This window comes from Nycticebus coucang, chromosome 8 (genome assembly GCF_027406575.1).
Source record: "Nycticebus coucang isolate mNycCou1 chromosome 8, mNycCou1.pri, whole genome shotgun sequence".
NCBI classification, from domain to species: Eukaryota; Metazoa; Chordata; class Mammalia; order Primates; family Lorisidae; genus Nycticebus; species Nycticebus coucang.
This window is the reverse complement of record NC_069787.1, coordinates 87,264,785-87,282,867: the sequence shown is the minus strand read 5'-3', so window position 1 is coordinate 87,282,867 and position 18,083 is coordinate 87,264,785. Positions and strand designations below refer to the sequence as shown.

The window sequence follows — 18,083 nt, the reverse complement described above, 5'->3', positions numbered from 1 at the left end:
GCCATGGGGTTGTCTATCACAAAGATAACTCCTCCCCCTTTGTAAATTAATAAGCCTTGTGTGGGGGGATAACAATGTGTGTAAATATTCTGCTACCTGACAAATTCTTATTCAATTGTCTTAGCATCCTTTGTGGTCTGAATTAGTTGTTATTAGTGTTATGGTTACAAAATGGTGTTTTTTTCTAGTTCTATTGTCCCTTTTATATTTATCACTTACCATTCTACTATAAGGAAGAGCTTAAAGGAATGCATTCTAGGTTTATTTTTTCGTTCCTCCTCCACAACTTCCCCTCTGCGTGGAATGCCTTCCCAACCAGGCAAATCCTGCCCTTCCTTGAAGCCCAGATCCAGGGGTACCTTACCTGAAAGCCTCCCCTGCCCCAGTTGGGCAACTAAGACTGCCCACTCTTTCTCTCTTCCCTTCAAACAAGGTGGGCTATAGCTGTCTGGGCTGCTCAGAGCTCCTGACACAAGGAAAGGCTGGGAAGGGAAACCTACCCCTTCCATGGCAGAACTCCCACCCAATCTCCACCTGGTCACCTGCTGCGGTTCTCAAATTGTAGTACCCACCAGAATCACCAGGAGAGCTTTCTAAAGCACAGGTACCTGGGCCCTACCCCCAGGGATTCTAATGCTCTTCTCAAAAACCTCACTGGCTTACCAACAAATGCTTATTTCTCCTTCAGATTACATCAATTACAGATTGGCAGGGAGTTCCGGTCCACACATTCAAGAGACTCCATTTCAATATGAGGATTCCTGGCTTACCATACAAGGATTCTCTGCTCTCGGCCCAGTGGCCTGAAGTACACAGTGCTGAAAAGTGAGGGAGATCTTCGGGTTCCGATTGGAAAGTTGTCTAAGGCATGGTATTATGTTGAAAGAAAAAGGCATATAATTGTATATAAAGTATATATAGTGTATATAAAAAGAAAATACAAATCAGAATACCAGTGTGGTTTCCATCATTGGAACTTACTTTATTGATACTCATTAGCGAATAAAATTTTATTGTTGATTTTTGATGCATTACAACACACTCTTGGTAGTGGTTGCACGGGTTGATCGTTTATTTACTATGCTAAATACGGCAACCTCCGAATTGCTGATTTTTACATGGTATTTCTGGTGATAAGTGGCTCCTCCCTCTGAAGACATAAAGTGGTCCATTCAGTCCATAGTTTTCCTATTCCTTTGTTATTCTACCTACCGTTTTGAAATACATTCAAATAAAAAGATATAAGTTACTCGCAGTGAGTGCACACATACAACAGCAAGGAGAATCGAGAACATAATTAACCAACACTCTTGTGTTCAGAGAATAAATAGGTTTGAAATCGTGGGACTGAAGCCTGCTCCTTGGGGACTTCCTCACAGTATCCTTGGTGGACACAGAGTTACCCTCACCTAACTGAAGGGTACATCTGCTGGGCAGAGGACACAATGACAATTTCAGTTACACAGGATGTTTTCCTTCTATAAATGTCTGGAACAAGTGGTCATGGAACACCAGAATGTAAAGTGCAGTCCTCAGATTAGAATAAATAAATTAACTGCTTGGATTGGAATGCCACAGACACACTATATCTGGAGCTGGAAGGAGAGAGGATGTTTGTTTAAAATACAGCACACACAAGTAATAAATAAGAGTTTAAAACTTAATCGGTGACAGCAACAGGACCAGGCTCCCTTGTTTGTTTGTGGTTCTTTTCGCAAGCACCTCTGTCTTTTCCTAAGAATAAAAAGTAGTACAAGGAGATAAAAGGCTTTGGGGGGTGGGGGGGGTAGAGAAAAAATATTGTTGTGATCCTTACGACCATTCACTGTTCTGAAACCAGAGGGCAACACGTGGGCAGACACTGGCTGCCACAGAAGACTGTGCAGCACAAGCACACGGGCTGTCCCTGAGTTCCAGAGAAGGGGCGGGAGCCAGCAGGATGCCAGGTCTTGTTTCTCCCCGGAACCAGTCGAGTATTCCATCTAGTTTAGTTCTTCCCCTTTACTTTTACTACTGACAAATTTGATAAGCTTTTTCCCTATGCTCTTTCCTTTTAATCCTATTGTTAAAGTTATCTTGGGTCTGGTCTTAAATCAATTTAGTTGTGACACTGAGTCCCAGAAGTAATTTGCTATCTCATGAGCAGCGTGGTGTGTTTGAAATTTATATTTCGGTGTCATAGAACCACATAGAAAACATACACTACCAGTACCATTACTTCCCTGCATATAAAAAAATGGAAAAATAAAACAAATTACACAGAACATGGACAGGCTGCTGAACAAATGCAGCAGGAGTATAAATACATTCTCTTTCAGGTCAGACATGTGGCCTGACAGCTGATTATAGAACACAGGATGACTTCAAGTTGAAGGTATGAAAAGAGAAGGTCACACCTCACAAAAGAAATGACTGTCCGTTGAGGCAGAGTAGTGAAGGTCTTGAAGAAGCTGTGCCACCCATAAAAGAAAAAAGCTCTCCGATATGAACGCTACATCAGCTGCAGGTGGCTGAGGACGGAGGCTCCTTACACTCTCACAGGGTGGGCGAGACAGGGTGTTGGACAACACCCAGATGCATTATGACCTGAGCCCTGACAGCTCATCATGTGTGACACTGGTGGTCAACCACGGGATTCACTGGTTTCCTATCCATGGGATAAGAACCCACTTGGGAGTTTCAGTGCTTCTCAAAAGGAAGGAAGAACAGGACACCCCTTCCCCCAGGTGAGCAGGGGCATAGTTCTCATGAGAGTCATGCCAGCACAGGGGCACTTCCTGTGGGATCTGAAGAAAGAGCAGGGCAGAAATGAGGTCCCCAAGTCCTATATACACATTGTAGAGAGTTTTCACTCTTCCTCCATTAGGCACGAGGTTGATTTGTGTAGTTCAGGAGGGGATGGGCAGAGGAGAGAAGAGGGAGACAGTGCACTGGAAGGGAAGAGAGGGGGTGGGGTGCAAGACGGGAGAGCATTGGTCTCCTCTAGGGCAATAAGACCCCCCATCCCTCACCGTAAGCTAGTTTGTTTGGGGAGCTTAGCACCCATCAAGATGCCTGAGGTGAGAGTCACAGGGGCTTTCATCTGCATGCTGGATCCCACCATGGTGGGGAAGCTGCGATTCCGTCGGATACCACTGCTGAGCTGCAGCCCACCGATGGCACTAGTGACCGTGGGGCATCCAAGAGGCAGGCTCTCGGGTACCAGGCCTCCAGGGACAAGGGCTTGTGTGGGTCCCGGGGGCCCACAGAGGAGAGGTCCTGGCTCCTCAGTCAATGTGGGGACATGGGGTCGCCCTGAGTTCATCACTTTGGCCACTCCAAACCGCCTGACTTTGTCCACGAGGTTGAGGTTGGAGACAGACACATCTGTTTGGCTCTCACTGCTGCGGACGTTCTTCTTCTCCCTCACCTCCCTCAGGATGGAGCTTGCCGGCTTGGAAGCCAGGAAGTTGTCATAGGGAGGGCTTGTGCACTTGAACTCAAAGGAGGGCGGGGAGGACGTGGGCGTCTGCATAGGCGAGTTTGGCGGGGTGGAGGGGATCACAGCCATCCTGGGAGCGTAGGAGTGCAGGAGGGAGCCCCGGCCGGCCCTGTCCCAGCTCTGGGGGTCATAAACAGCTGCAGAAATACCCCGCTCCTTCAACAGCCACACAAGCCCTAGGGATGTGCTCATGGTGGTCGTGGACTCACGGATGTTAGTAAAGGATTCAGCCAGGCTCAGTCTCCGTGGAGTGCACGGTGTGGCCACTGGCGTGGATTTCAAGTGGCTAGCACTGCCACAAGCTGGAGTTGGGGCTGAGTTAAGGCTAAAAAAGAAGACACAACAAATTATTCATCAGAAATGCACACAAACACCATTGAAAGAGTCAGTGGCCAGTCTCCTGCAGGGGACACAGGGCAGGCCTGGGACAAAATGAGGGGATGCTCCCAGCTGAGGTCCCCACAGATGCCTCTATTCATGTCTGCTCCTCCCTTTCACTCAGGGAAGTCTTGGATTCCCTTAAATGGGAACGTGGTTTAAGACAACCTGGCAGGTGGGTATAACTATTCCCTTTGCAGATGGAGAAATAGATTCAAAGCTTAGTGGGTTTCCTCAGTGACACACCTGGCTATTAAGTGGACAGTCCCAAATTCAAAAGCAAGTCTGAATGACCCCAAGGCTATCAGAGAATAGGGAGAGAAGCCTTTCAGCAAAGATTTCTTTCCCTACAAAAGTTTCCTAAATTCCTAACACCTACTTCCCCCCGAGGCCAGACACCAACCAGGACTAAGGGATCTGAGATATTCTTTATTATAGGAATGGCAAAAAGGCCACAGTGTGGGGGGCCAACGCCAGAGGGAACACATCAGTCAGCGTCCTCCTGACTCCCAGCACAGTGCTGCTTCCTCTGTGCTGTGCTGCCCTGAATCCTCTTCACACACTCATCCAAATCTGTTTTGCCCCATGGAGTTATGGGGTCACAGGAGGACATTCATGTGCTAGCAGACCCATGTCTACAGTGCCACCTAGACGAAGACCTGCTGAAGCGTGTGAGATCTGGGTCACTAAGGAAGGCAGAGAGATATGTTCATTCATTGTTGGTGCTGACTGAGGACCACTAGGTCCCAACAGCTGGGATCCAGCTTTGAAGGCCAATAAGACAGAAAAATTCACCAGAAGGGCAGTAAAGGTAAACATATTGCTGTTTACTGAAAAAACAGGAAAGAGTCTTTTTTAATAGCTGCTGTGGGGATAGGGGTGGCCAAGTAGTCTAGACACCCTGCCCTGCTTCTAAATGAGCATCCCAGGGGCAAAGACGCAAATACATCCTAACAGTCTTATGGGAACCACCCTGGTGCTGGCTGGGGCTACCAGCACCCCTTGAAGCAGGTCGACTGGGTGGTCCCCAGGAGCTGGACCAGAACCTCTCTCCCCAGACTGGCAGCACTCCAGATGCTTTGGATAAAACACCAAATGGGGGAAAGGGAAGGTAGAGGGCCCATCCTGGAGCAGGGGTGCCCTCCTATGGGGAAGACAGTTCAAAAGCAAGTATAAGCCAGAGGTACCATTTGGCTCTGCACTCAGCTGACCTCACCACTGGCCAGTCAGCACAGGGTAGGGACCACAGAACAGACCCATCTCACACAAACTCAGGAGTAGGGATGCTGGCAGGTTGAGAACACTCAGAGAAGCATGAGATTAGAAACCAAAGCAGATTCCTAAGGTTAAAAATGTGGATTTTTTAAAAGGTACAGGTGAAATTGTATAAATGTGGACATATAAAGGGCAAAATGTTCTAGACTTAAATTTTTTTTTTCTCTTAACAATTTTTCTATTAAATCATGGCCATTCCTGGGGAGATTTTTACTTTTGTTTCAAGTGGACTTTTTTCAAATTAGGCCAAAAAAGCCCTCGTCTGCTACTGACTTCCCTGGCTTGTTGTGCCCCTGACATGGCTGTATGAAGATGTGAGTGTGGTCTTGGTCCTATGGCTGTGGTCACAAGAGTGCCATCTACTTACCCAGGACACCAGGCTCCTACAGGGGGAAGCTTTGTCCCATGGTTTTAAAAACAATGTCTTCCAAACATAAAGCCACAGGATGGGAAACCACGTTCTCCAGGGGCAGGGAGGGAGATGGGGAAGACAAAGGTAAAATTTAAAAATCCCCGTCTGGGTCTGGTGAGAACGGGTTAGGCCTTTATTAGTGCTGGCACTCAGCTTGACTGGGGCTGTTTAGAAGAGTTAAGGGTATCAACTGTCAAAGGCCACGTTAGCCAGGCACAACCACAGAGACACATTCACGGCTAAGTCCCCGGGTTAGTGGTGGCCACGCGTGCACACAGCTCCTTCCACGTGACCCTGCCAGGCAGGCCCTGCTGACAGCGTGCTCACCCCCTGCCTCGCCTGTGGGCTCAGACTCTCTGCCCTACATCTCCTCTCAGCTCAACGGGGCATATGGCTGCTTCATCGTCTTCCTCACATGACCTGCGGAGAATCATTTACAGTTTAAGGTGCTCCTTGGAGGCCACTCTCTCAAGCTAGCCCTTTTTCCCACCCTCCCTTTCTGTTTCGCCTTCCATTAACGGACATCTTGCTTAACTGTATCACACAGAGAGTGGCTGAGGGGGTCACTCTGCTATGTTAGGAGAGACCATGTTCCCTTTCACTGGGAGCTGTGGAAGGCCTGAAATCAAGCCAAACAGACCAACCCACACCATACAAGTCCTCCTGATCAATGAACTGTGCAATGAACTATGCTGCCCACGTGGCTCCATCTTGGAGTTTTATCACTTTCGTCTTCACAGTTTGGCTGTAGTGTATAGTTCCTGGTACCTATTCCAGAGGCAAAGGGCCTTCCACAGGGTTGAGTTAACTCTATCCAGGAAAGAACTCCATGCTCTGTTGATAAACTTAGGGAAAAATATCCAATAGACTTGGCTGTAGGGCCTGTAGTAGTGTCAGCATCAGCTGGTTAAGGAGGGGTAGACCTCCTTAATCCATCCATGGCTAAGTAAAAGAGCAACCAAGAGCCTTGCTTCAAAAGAAAAGGTGGGACCCAGAATAACTGCAAATGCTGATGAGATGCTTAAGCTGGCTACATAAAGTTGGTTTTTGAATGAACCTCTCTACTTGGCTTTCCTCAACATTAAGCCTTATAGGCAAGGGAGCACCCCAACATCACCCCACCCCTGCCCACCCTAGGTGTGTGCTCCTTACCTTGGTGTGACCCGAGTGAGCTCATCTGAAGGATGCAGGATTCGACAGGTGGTGAAGGTAAAGGTGGAGTTGGTCTGTGACATGCACTTCCCAGGGTGGTGTGCTAAATTGAGGGGAACAAAACATATTCCTTGCATCTAAGTATAACAATGACAAAAATAATAATCCAGCATGACCCTCAACAGATGCAAGAAGTGATGGGCTACCTTGTTGACTGGATCTGGGCGAGGAAGGTGAAACACACGTTCTGGACTGAAGGTGGTTCCTCAAAAATAACTACAATTTTGAGCACTGGTCTGCAGAGCATCAGATTCCAGCTTCCAACCCAATCCAGACAAGGTTCCTCATCAGTGTTCTTGGGCCAGTAGTGGATCCAGTTGGTGAGAGTGGGGGCTTAAAGGGTTTTTGTGGGTAAATTTGGTTTCTCTCCTCAGGGTAGAATCTGCTATCTTCTTTGGTCGCTTTATATTTCATTTCATTGGTAAATAAGTACCAAAACTCTGCTTGGAGGAAAGGGAGCGGTGCAGGCAGGGAGAGGCCCTTGGCACCTGGAAACAGGGCAAGGCGCATAGCTCCCTTTTCTGTTCTCACGAAAAGGGGCTTAGGGAAGCTGGTTCCACTACTGCCTGGGTGTGATTGTTATGATGGGAGATGGGGACCTCAGCTGCCTCAACAATAATCTGTCAAAAGTTCCAGAGATCAGGGCTCTGTGGAGTGCTGCTAAAGCTCCAGGGTCCAGTCTGGTCTGACACACAGTGGTACCAGTGGCACGGGTATCCCCCGCCCCACCCGGGCTGCTTTCCTGCCATCTCTGTGATATCTGATTTCTAATGGAAATGAGATGGCAACAAGTTATCCTCAATTTACTTCCTTTTAATGCTCTACCAAGTTGCTGTTGAGGCAGCTGGGGACTCTGCTCAGGAGCAGAGTAAGTCACAGAAGTATTAGGACCATGCATCAGAAAGCTGGCAAAGGAATGAGAGACGGAGGCTATGGGAGACATCATGATTGTAGAGGTCAACCTCATTCATAACTCAGGCATCAGGGAAAAAAAGAAAAAAGAAAAAAAAAAGATGCTGCACCAAATAGCATGCACAGTGAAGTACAGGGATGACTCTCCCACCCCGTCCCGCCCTCCCCTCTCCCCCTGTAGCAGCTCAGCCCCCAGAGACCTCCTGGGAGAAAACGGATTAGCGTATCAGAGGCCAAGAGGATTCAGAGGCCATGCAGATTCAAAAGGCTGTGAACTAGAATCTTTTAGCTCCTCACTAGAAGTTTTCTCTTGGATTTGACAAAAAGGAAAAGGGAAACAAAACAGAATAAGTTGGTGCCCCCAATCTACAGATCCACACACAAATGATGTGTTTTAAAAGAAAACCAGGAACCAGGTGAAACAAAAATAAAAATTAAAAAAAAAAAAAAATGCTGGAGACAAACAACTTGAAGCAGGCAGGACAAATCCAGAGCACAAAAATGGTGACAGTGACTAGAGGAGCAAGGCAAGACTGGTTTGCCCTGATTTTTATGGTCTGGTCCAGCTCTGTGGCAAAGGAGGCTCCTGTGGCCCTTGGCAGGACAGCCAGAACCACGGCCATGACAGCAAACTCTCCACAGGGAGCTCCAGGCAAAGTGGGAGGAAGGGGAAAGAAAATAAAAACACATAAAAATAGCCTTTATGAATCTCTGTCTCTTGACCAATAAATGTAGTGGTTTAGGAACTCCAATAACTAAGAAACTGCTGCAAGCAAAAGAAAAATGGAATAAGCTATGAAGAAAAGGCAACCAAACAATCACGATTCTCTGACTGCAATAAGGTCTAGAAACAAAAGCAACAGAAAACCTGAGAAAAGCATCCCAAATAATAGGCATGAGGGGTTATTTGGGAAGGAAGAGAGGAAAAAGCAGGAAATAGAAATAATTAAAGACAAAATAGTTGAAAGAGAGATAACATTAAGAAAAAAAATCAAACAAGGCAAGGCTGGATTTAAAATCAGAAGCGTACCCATTTAAACACATGGCCAGACCATCAAATCAAAAGGTCACAAATGTTCACGTCCTCCTCCCCCACCTCACGTATTAGATCTTCAATCACAACAGGTAGTATAAGATGGACATTTTAGAGACATAATTGCATCAGCAGAAGCAAAACCCATCTTATACAAATGGGTTTTGGGGATAGGAAAAGGCTGCTAAAAATTTACAAGTCACCACTCCCCAGAAGCAATGAATAGCTTAAGAAGACCAAGGAAGATCAACAAGGGTCAAAAGTGCCAAAGCCAGAGGTTCAGCCCCTGCAAAATACCACGGGGACGCCTGGACCCGCGAACTCTCCGCACGTCACCACTGACTGCTGGGCCACTGCTGCACCACCCTTCCTTAGGACACAACATAGACATAGTGAGTCACCCGAGGCTGGGCTTGCCAGAGGCTTTTCCTGCTTGTCACAGAGAAGCAACAGGCTGATTCCCAAAGCCCTGGCTGCAGGGAGAGAGCAAGTGCTAAAAAAAAAATAATAAGAGGCACATAAAACATTGTTCTTGGCAGGCAGCAGGGGGCCCACGATGAGGGTTCACCACTGACATCACCAAGGCCACACCACATACTGAAGGCTCTGCTTTATCTAAACCAGAAGTTCTTAGCAGAAGGTGGTATTACAAGTTCATCTCATGCTGCTCACTTTGGGGGTTAGAGGACAGGTTTCTTACATTTACTGCTTTCACTCCCTTACTTCTTATTTCCTCTCTCAACCTAGCTTCAGAGTGTTGTGGGGAGATGGGCACACAGAACAGGCTGGAGTATTCCTGGTGACAAGTACTTTCACCATTTTCTTTAGGAGTGAATTTGCATTTACCAGTAAGAAACTCTAGTCTTTTATTATTTTTAATTGTTCTCCTCCCAAGTTCTGACACTGGTACAATGTTTGATAGCTTTAAATTTAATTAATCCTTGATTATTCAAGATCTATGTTGGTAGGCCAGCATACACTTTTTTTGTACTGAAAACATACCACATGCAAGCACACCTCTTTCTGCTAGCTGCAGAAGGGTGCAACAGAGGACTTCACAGGGTGAAAGTCCTGGTCCCTGCCCTCTAGGAGGACACTGGCATGCTTTCTGGCTGGAGTAGGTACATGTGGAAAGTGGCACTGGCTGACAGTGCTTCCCTGGGGCCTGTGATGTCTGGGACTGACTAGGAAGCAGGGTGGCTGGGATTCTGCTGCTGGAGCCAGTGATGAAAGAGCCCTGACATGGTCCCAGTCTCTAGCAAAGTCGGGGCCTGCTCCCTGGCTGTCACTGCACATTGTGCCGTATAGGCCAGGATGGCTGCTGGCGTGTGCATCGCTCAGTCCCCCAGGGGAGATAGGCAGTAAAGCCCACCGCTTCATCCTGAGGATGCAAAAAGAGTACAGACAAGGGTGGGACACTGGCAGGGCGCAGGGGTTCCCAGGAACTTGAAGGAGCTTTGTTCACACCAACTCTGCCATTTTCATTCAATCCTAATGGTGTTCTTCTTCTCCCATCCATGTGAAAGGGCAGACTGGTAATGTGCTCGGGACAACAGAAGCTTTCTAGAACCTAGTCCTTAAAAGAACTCCCACATGAGCCCACCGAGATGTCAGAGAATACAGCTGCACCTGGTGTGTTTCTATGGACCACACAGTACACGCCCATGCACAGCTGCTTCTCCTTTGAGGACGGATAAACACCAGTCATGTTACACAGCCATGCTATATTTTTAAAATTTCATATAAATAACTTCTAAAGGGCGGTGCTGGTAGCTCAGTGGGTAGGGCGCCGGTCACATACACAGAGGCTTGTGGGTTCAAACCCAACCCCAGCCAGCTAAAACAATGACAATTCCAACAACAAAAAAAAAATAGCTGGGCGTTGTGGTGGGCGCCTGTAGTCCCAGCTACTTGGGAGGCTGAGGCAAGAGAACTGCTTAAGCCCAAGAGTTTGAGGCTGTTGTGAGCTATGCTGCCATGACACTCTATCCAGGGCAATAGCTTGAGACTCTGTCTCAAAAATAAATAAATAACTTCTAAAAATGTAAAAAAAAAATTTACAAATGCATCTCAAAAGCTTGGAAAATGGGACCCTGTCTTTGTGATGCACTGACAGCCTTCTATATTCTTTGCCCACTCTTCAATGGGAAATGGCCACTTGTGGAAAATTAACCAAATGCCCCGACCTTTCTTTCCTTGTCTTAATTTGGACATGTTGTATATGATGATACCCTCACATGATTTGGATCAGCCTTGCAAGTTCTATAAACTCATTAACCAACACCCAACAGAGGCACCTGCAGGCCAGCTTTTTCTATCCAAGCAAAAACAAATCTATTGAAAATAAAAGCCACTGTCTACCCAACTTCAAGGCAGGGTGGCCTAAACTAAGCCTTAAGAATATCAGTATTTTCTTAATGCCCTGCTTCTAATGACTTTGTTGCTTTTTGATTGAGGGGTGGAAAGGGGGAAGGAAGATATTTCTTTGCCAGTTAGCTATAAGAAATAACTCTTTTCATTAAACAAGGAGGCAAGAAGCAATGCTTCAGAATTTTCTATAAGACTAAAAATCAAGGCATAGAAAATACCTTGAAGACTTTCTTCTGTTACTTCATTATATAACTCTATCTACAAAATTTCGGGGGGGGGGAAGTTCTATGATAAGTTCATGTGGGCAAAGCTCCATAAAGCTTTCCTTTGCCCTGTGATTCATCATTTATATAAATATCATGTTAATTAATGCAGCTTTAACAAGTATTTTCTTCCGGAGGGTATTGGGGAATCAAGATTAGTTTCAATGTACCAAAGCAGCTTTCTTGTAATAAGATAACAATGATCTTAAACTATAAAGTATTTGTAGAGGATGATTTTTTTTTTTTTTTTTTGTAGAGACAGAGTCTCACTGTACCACCCTCAGCAGAGTGCCGTGGATTCACATGGCTCACAGCAACCTCTAACTCTTGGGCTTACGCAATTCTCTTGCCTCAGCCTCCCGAGCAGCTGGGACTATAGGCGCCCGCCACAACGCCTGGCTATTTTTTTGTTCTTGTTGTTGCAGTTTGGCTGGGTCTGGGCTTGAACCCGCCACCCTAGGCATATGGGGCCGGCGCCCTACTCACTGAGCCACAGGTGCTGCCCGAGGATGATATTTTTTTAAGACTTTATTTCCAGGATTTACATTAGCTTATGGTAACTGTTTATCTCTGCATAAATATCTCTTTAAGAGAACCCTTGTCTGGCCCTGCAGGTCTATAGAGACCCATGACCTCCCTGGGCATCAGATATCTGGCCAGCAGGAACTTGGGAGCTTTTTATCACAGATTCTAAAGCAGATCTTTTTTTCTGGTTCCTGTACAAATTATTTTTGGTTTCTGCAAAATTAAAAGTTACCTATTCCCATTACACCAGGCTGTCTACTCTCTGTTTCATCTAAAAAGTATATGATTTAAGACATGAATGATTTCACAGAACCTTGCAAAGGTCAGAAATTCTCTCCAGTGTCCTTGAGTTATCTTTTAGAGAAAAGGGGATTTTTTTTTTTGGATGCTGTCCAAAATGTCAAAAGGGCAAATGCAAAAATTTCTTGGGATCCTTGCCAGGACCACAAGGGCAGACCCATGTCCGCTGTCAGGCAGACACCAACAAGCAAATGGAGCTGGCCTCGCTGAGCTGCACTGGGACCTTCCCTTGCTGGTGATTCCAAAGCTAGTTTGAGAGCACGTCTCCTGAGCTTCTCTAGGCAGAGCAGCTGTAAAACTCAGCCAAGTCTGGATACCGTGTGTTCCCTTACAGCCCCCTCCACATCAGAAAAGTGGCAGGTACAGATGCCTGCTCATCTGAAACCCATATGGGTGCCTCTAGGAACACTGGGTTCTCCATGGTTTTCAGAGGTGAGGATGCCATACAGAAACCACTTTCAATAAGCGGGCTTTGTTCTGGAAACTGTAAGCAGGGTTGACTAGGCTTCTGGTTTTAAAGGAGTCATTTCTGTCATTCTTTGCTCATTTTTCCACTTCTGAATTGATGTTTTGCTCTGGTTTAACACACATCCTGTGCAAGATCACAAAGGCTTCCTTAGCATCCCCTCGCGCATGTGAGTGTGAGCTGACCGTCCACCCTGGCCAAATCGCCCAACTCCTCTGGATCGAGAGGTGTTCCCATCAGAAGGGAATTCACCATCACTGTCTCAGTGGAGACCACGGGAAGAAAATTCCCTGTACCCAAGGGTCTGTGAACTGAGTGTACCAGACTCTTCCTTCCAGACCCACGGAGCCCCCAGGCCAGCTTGTTCTCACAAGCCTACCTGGACCCTGTTTCTGTGGCCTATGGTGGGGCTAAATGCAAGACAGGATATTGACTGGTGTGGCTTTGCTCTAATTGGCTCTGCCTCCAGGAGAAGCTGCAAGAATCCTGGCCTTACTGCCTGGCTCCTTTCCACCACAAGCTGTTCTCCCTTCCCTCACACAGTAGCTGCTCATGAACTTGGCCTTGGTATCAGATGAGGAAGTGACATAAAAGGTTAATTCTCGGCTTTTGCCTCTTGGGGTCCAGGTGCAGGCGATTAAGGGTATTTTTCTAGGGTAATTTTGATCAAGTGTGATTTTTGCCCTCCCCACTGACTTTAGGATCTCAGCCTGTTATGATACAGGGCCACTGCCAGGTAAGAGGCCATGAGCTTGTTTTAGGATATGTCCCCCCATTATGTAATAGTATCCATGTATATGAGTATTAAAATTAACTGAACTTTAACTTCCTCTGTCGATGGGGGTTGGCTTTAATCCCAACTCTTTCTTACTTTCTTTTTTTTTTTTTTTTGTGGTTTTTTTTTTTTTTTTTTTGGGCCGGGGCTGAGTTTGAACCCGTCACCTCCGGCATATGGGACCAGCGCCCTACTCCTTAAGCCACAGGCGCCGCCCAATTCTTTCTTACTTTTAAGGATCAAGATAATTCAACTGAACTGTCCATCCCACTAACCAACTACAGATTTAACTGGGTGACTTTAATGCTTAATACCACATGCAGGCTCTTCCCCACACATAAAATACCTAAAGTATTGAATACTCTCAGGACAAGATGATTATTTCTGACAAAGCATACTTTCCATATGAATTAAAAAGTAAAAATAAAGTAAATAAAGTAAAACTTCTTTTAAAAATGTTTTAAATAATTCATTTTAATCATCTAAATTATTTACAGTACAATGACATGGAATCACCCTTTTAAAGAAATGGGATTATAAAAATCAGCAAACGATGCCTTGAATAATACGTTAAAATATATTACTACATGTAAAGTTTTCCAGTACTCAAAACTTTCTTCATGGGGCAGTAGGCTCTAGACCAGTGATTTTCTTTTTTTTTTTTGGTTTTTGGCCGGGGCTAGGTTTGAACCTGCCACTTCCGGCATATGGGATCGGCACCCTACTCCTTGAGCCACAGGCGCCACCCTAGACCAGTGATTTTCAACTGGTGTGCTATGGCACACTCATGTGCTGTGAGAGGATCTTAGGTGTGTTGTGATAATTTTTAAAGATCATTAATTAAGTTATTTTCAAAAGAAGTTCAAAGCACAGCAAGTATTTTTTTTTTGCTTCCTTTTTAATCAATATAATTTAAGTGTGCAGTGGAAGTTTAACTATAGGTTCAAGTATGCCATGAGATAAAAATGGTTGAAAAACACTGCTCTAGACACAAGTGCCTAATATGCAAATCTTCCATATTTCCTTCCATCATACCAGTTGTGTCTCTGTACAGAGTCCTCCCAGGCAGAGGGAAGCTCCTGGGGTAGTGCTGTTTGGCCACAGAAAACCCTAAGCATTGAGAACCAGACCACCCTGGACACAAACACTAAGACAGAAGATGCCCCAGGCCTCCTCCTAAAGCTCATCTGTCTACCCAGGACTCCACAATTGCAGGCACAGAGCCATTCGGGGCCTCCAGGATGACTGGAGAGTCATGTGCTTTTCACCTTCTAAGAATCAAAATGTCACCTCCAATAGAGAAAAAAGAGGCAAATCTTTGTTTATAGTTTCCTTCTGCAACCAGCTTGATCTGATCTAAATGATCAGATCCTTCCTAAATAACCTTCAGCAACCCAGATAATTCTTTTTTGATCATACACCTCCAACCTTAGCCTTCTACAGTTTCAACTACAAATATTCTTGCCTCTCTTCAAATAAAGTTGCTACGATGAATTAGCTGCAGGTTTGAATAAGGAAAGAACACAAAATTTGTCTTTGCTTCTGGTAAGGAAAGTGGTTGGGACTTTAGTCCTCATCACTGGTCCTTCTCCCTCTGTTCTCTGACAGAAGTTCTTTGTTGACTTTCTAAGCTTAATTCCTTCTGTACAATTTCTCAAAGATGCACCTAATGGTGCTTCTTTGAACTTCTAGGACTCACCCTCTCTTCCTGTCCGCTGCAGCGAGGGCATCTCACTCAACACAATGCCCACCTTTTCAACCACAGGTACCAGCCAGATGTCATCTTTCAGCCCCACTGCCTGCCTTCCAGATGGGCATGAGTGCTGATAACAAAGGGACGCACCATATGCAGCTGGTTTCCCTTTCTGGAGTGTGTGGATATGAAATAACAAACATTTTAATTCCATCACATGCTTAATATGGTAACCGCTAAAAAAGAAAAAAAAAAAATCAAACCATAAACAAACCTACGTGCTAAACAAATCCTTTTTACTTGATGACTCCTCTAAAGTTTATGTCAAAGAAAAAGAGAAAAGTTGGTCTCAAAGTTCCTTGACCACAGCTGTCTGAAATCAGCCAGAGGATTCGAAATACTGTCACAGCCTAGCTCTTTTCTGCCTGGTATTTCAGGGGCGTGTGATGGCCTTCACAACTGAAAACCATGAATCACCCCCCACAAATGTCCTTTCTTCAAACTTGATAAGTCATGACTGTTATGAGGATGATAACATCAGGTTAACTCATTGTTTCTGGGTCTCTCTCTTTATCCCACAAGAGCTCTGTCTTCCAAGCACAAGGAACTCTGAGGTCCAGGAAGTTGGGCCAAAGCAAATTGCTGGGGTAAACAATAACCATATGACCTCATGGCTCCCAGGGGCCCTGCTATCCCAATGGCCACTGGGGTGTGGTTAATTCTGCTTTAATGCTGGGGGAAGGGAGCTTAATGACATTCTCTTAGGGTTTATATAGCTAAGGAATACTGCTAAAACACTTCCCCAAAAGCCACTTTGACCACATGTATAAGCTGGAAAGAAAATAACGTATATGCCATCATTGAAGTTAGGAAAGTAAAAAGGCTGATCTTTCAATGTTGTCTGAAACCCTGAACATTTCCTAGGCTTCCTTGTATCTTGATATAGCACACAGGTAATAGCTTCTCTCATTCACCTTCTGAACAATGCAGCACTCATCATTTCCCTACAACTGCCTAGCTCGGCTCAGTTTGGAAGTCACCAGGGGATTTGAGAATCTGCCCTGTAGACACATGGAGAAACCTGTAACAGGAAGAAGGGTGCTGATGTTCTCAGGGGACCCAATAATCCACTTCTTTTTAGCAGCCTTTCCTGCTCCCACTTTAAAAACCCTGCTGGGCCATGCACCTCCAAGATGGGCAGGGAGTTATACCCATTTGTTACAAATAGGAGGCGTCAGATTCTGTATTAAAAACAGAACTGCGCAATGGGAATGCTTTAATAATCACCCACAGAGACGAGCGGAAGCTACAGACAGAGACCCACTACGGATGGTGCCCGGAACAGAGGTGAGGATGGCCCAGAACTCTGCCTCCGGGAAAGGTGCCAAGTTTACAGGACTTATCGTGGTGCCCTCACCAGACCCCTCCTCCTCCTCCTCCTCCGTGGCCGTTGGCGGCTCCTGCATCTCCTCTGAGGAAGCCTGAGGCCGGCTTGGGTAACTTCTGCTGTTTGAGACAGTCACGTGTGCTCGGGACCTCTCACCTGAGGTCTCTGGGTGCTGAACTGGCGTAGAGGTAGCTAGGCCTGGGAGAGAAATGTGGTCACCTGTGTCATCTTCTTCAAAGTCGTTAAGGCAGTATACTTCATCCAGGTCAACGTCCAGTGTCCGGAAGCCCTTGGTGACCACACCAGGACGGGGGTCCAGGATGCCCCCAAGGTGAGGCTGGGCCAACTGCTGCCAGTGGTGAAGGGTGGCAGAACCTTGTAGGAGAAAGAGAAGTGAAAATAAGGGAGGGAAGAGAGGGTTAGAATGGAAATCTTAGATGACAGCTGCTGGCTAAACTCAGAGTGCTTAGTGTGAACCCAGCAGGACCTGAGCCTTTATAGGTGTGCTATGGTGGGGACTTTGGTGGAGTGGTCTTGGCCCTTCCTGCTATGCAATGGTAGCTAAGATCCTATCATACCAATTGTTTTTTTAAAGTAAAATTAATGTTATACTATGTGTCAAGAGTTGGTGATAAAGTCCTTATTTTAATCACCTGATGTCAACCTCCAAATTCAACATATCATTTTACAAATAGAAGAGCAAAAAATGGCAAGATGAGCATAAAAGGAAGGTGCCCATGTGCCAATTCAATGCCAAATACACATTGCTGGGTACAGGGAAGACACAGCTCAGGAAGAAGGTAATGTCAAACCAACCCCACGACTCACAAGAGAAAAATAGCACACAGAGATAAATGATAGGTGTGACCATCACCTCCTTTACTTAGGTTTACTATATTCTGCCATCAGCCTCAAGGGGCTGCAGGCTTAGGAAGAGGGAGTCAGGTAAAAGAGGCATGATTTAAGAACATGGTTAAATTCACACAGAGATCTAAAGCAGAGGAGCCCATCTCCTCGGTGACACCAGACCCTAGGACTCAGATGATAACAGGCAAGGTCTGTAATAACATCAGTCTGTGTCCCTGAGGACCTCAAGGTGTCACAGGGGCTCTATAAAGAGAAGTATTCCAAGGCCTAGTATGCTTAGGAACTTGGGTTAAGAAGTATATTTACAGAAGGGCATCTTAGAACCTTTAGTATGCTATAATATCCTGGGTTTCTGCTCAACCTATTTGATAGAGCAACCCTCTTTTCCTCTTGGAATACTTACTAACACCTCACATGATACTGGTAATTGTGGTGGACAGCCTGTGAGGCTGGGAGTTCTAGCCCTTTTCTACAGATAAAGTCACCCACGTGCACACCATTGCACAAATAAATATTCTATACTCAAAAGAGAGACTTTGAAGAGGTTATCAGGCACCAGAGGACAGGAGCCTTCCCATACAGGTGGACACCCAGACAATCGCCACTGTTTTACCCAGGATGTACTTGTTGAGTAGGCAAGAATCCCTGCTGGCTACCAGGCTGCCCTGGGGAGTGAAAGAAAGGGAACCAGGGATGCTAGGAGCCAGCATCTCAGGAGCCAAGATAAAAGAGAA

General features: G+C 45.9%; 1 protein-coding gene across 16 annotated transcripts in view; it reads right to left on the bottom strand.

Moving 5' to 3' along the window:
• Window positions 1-958: 958 nt before the first annotated feature.
• TRAK1 (trafficking kinesin protein 1) overlaps window positions 959-18,083 on the bottom strand; it is a 195,329-nt gene continuing 178,204 nt past the window's right edge. For 7 of the 16 annotated variants that reach the window (XM_053598666.1, XM_053598665.1, XM_053598667.1 and 4 more), the window contains 3 exons: window positions 16,513-16,857; window positions 6,699-6,801; window positions 959-3,806 (listed from right to left, as the gene is read on the bottom strand). In XM_053598666.1, the coding sequence (XP_053454641.1) occupies window positions 3,008-3,806; window positions 6,699-6,801; window positions 16,513-16,857 (1,247 nt within the window). In that variant the 3' untranslated portion in view covers window positions 959-3,007. Of the gene's footprint in view, window positions 3,807-5,873; window positions 5,967-6,698; window positions 6,802-9,000; window positions 9,070-16,229; window positions 16,858-18,083 lie in introns of those variants that run through there. The other 9 variants (XM_053598671.1, XM_053598662.1, XM_053598670.1 and 6 more) reach the window with 5 other exon arrangements.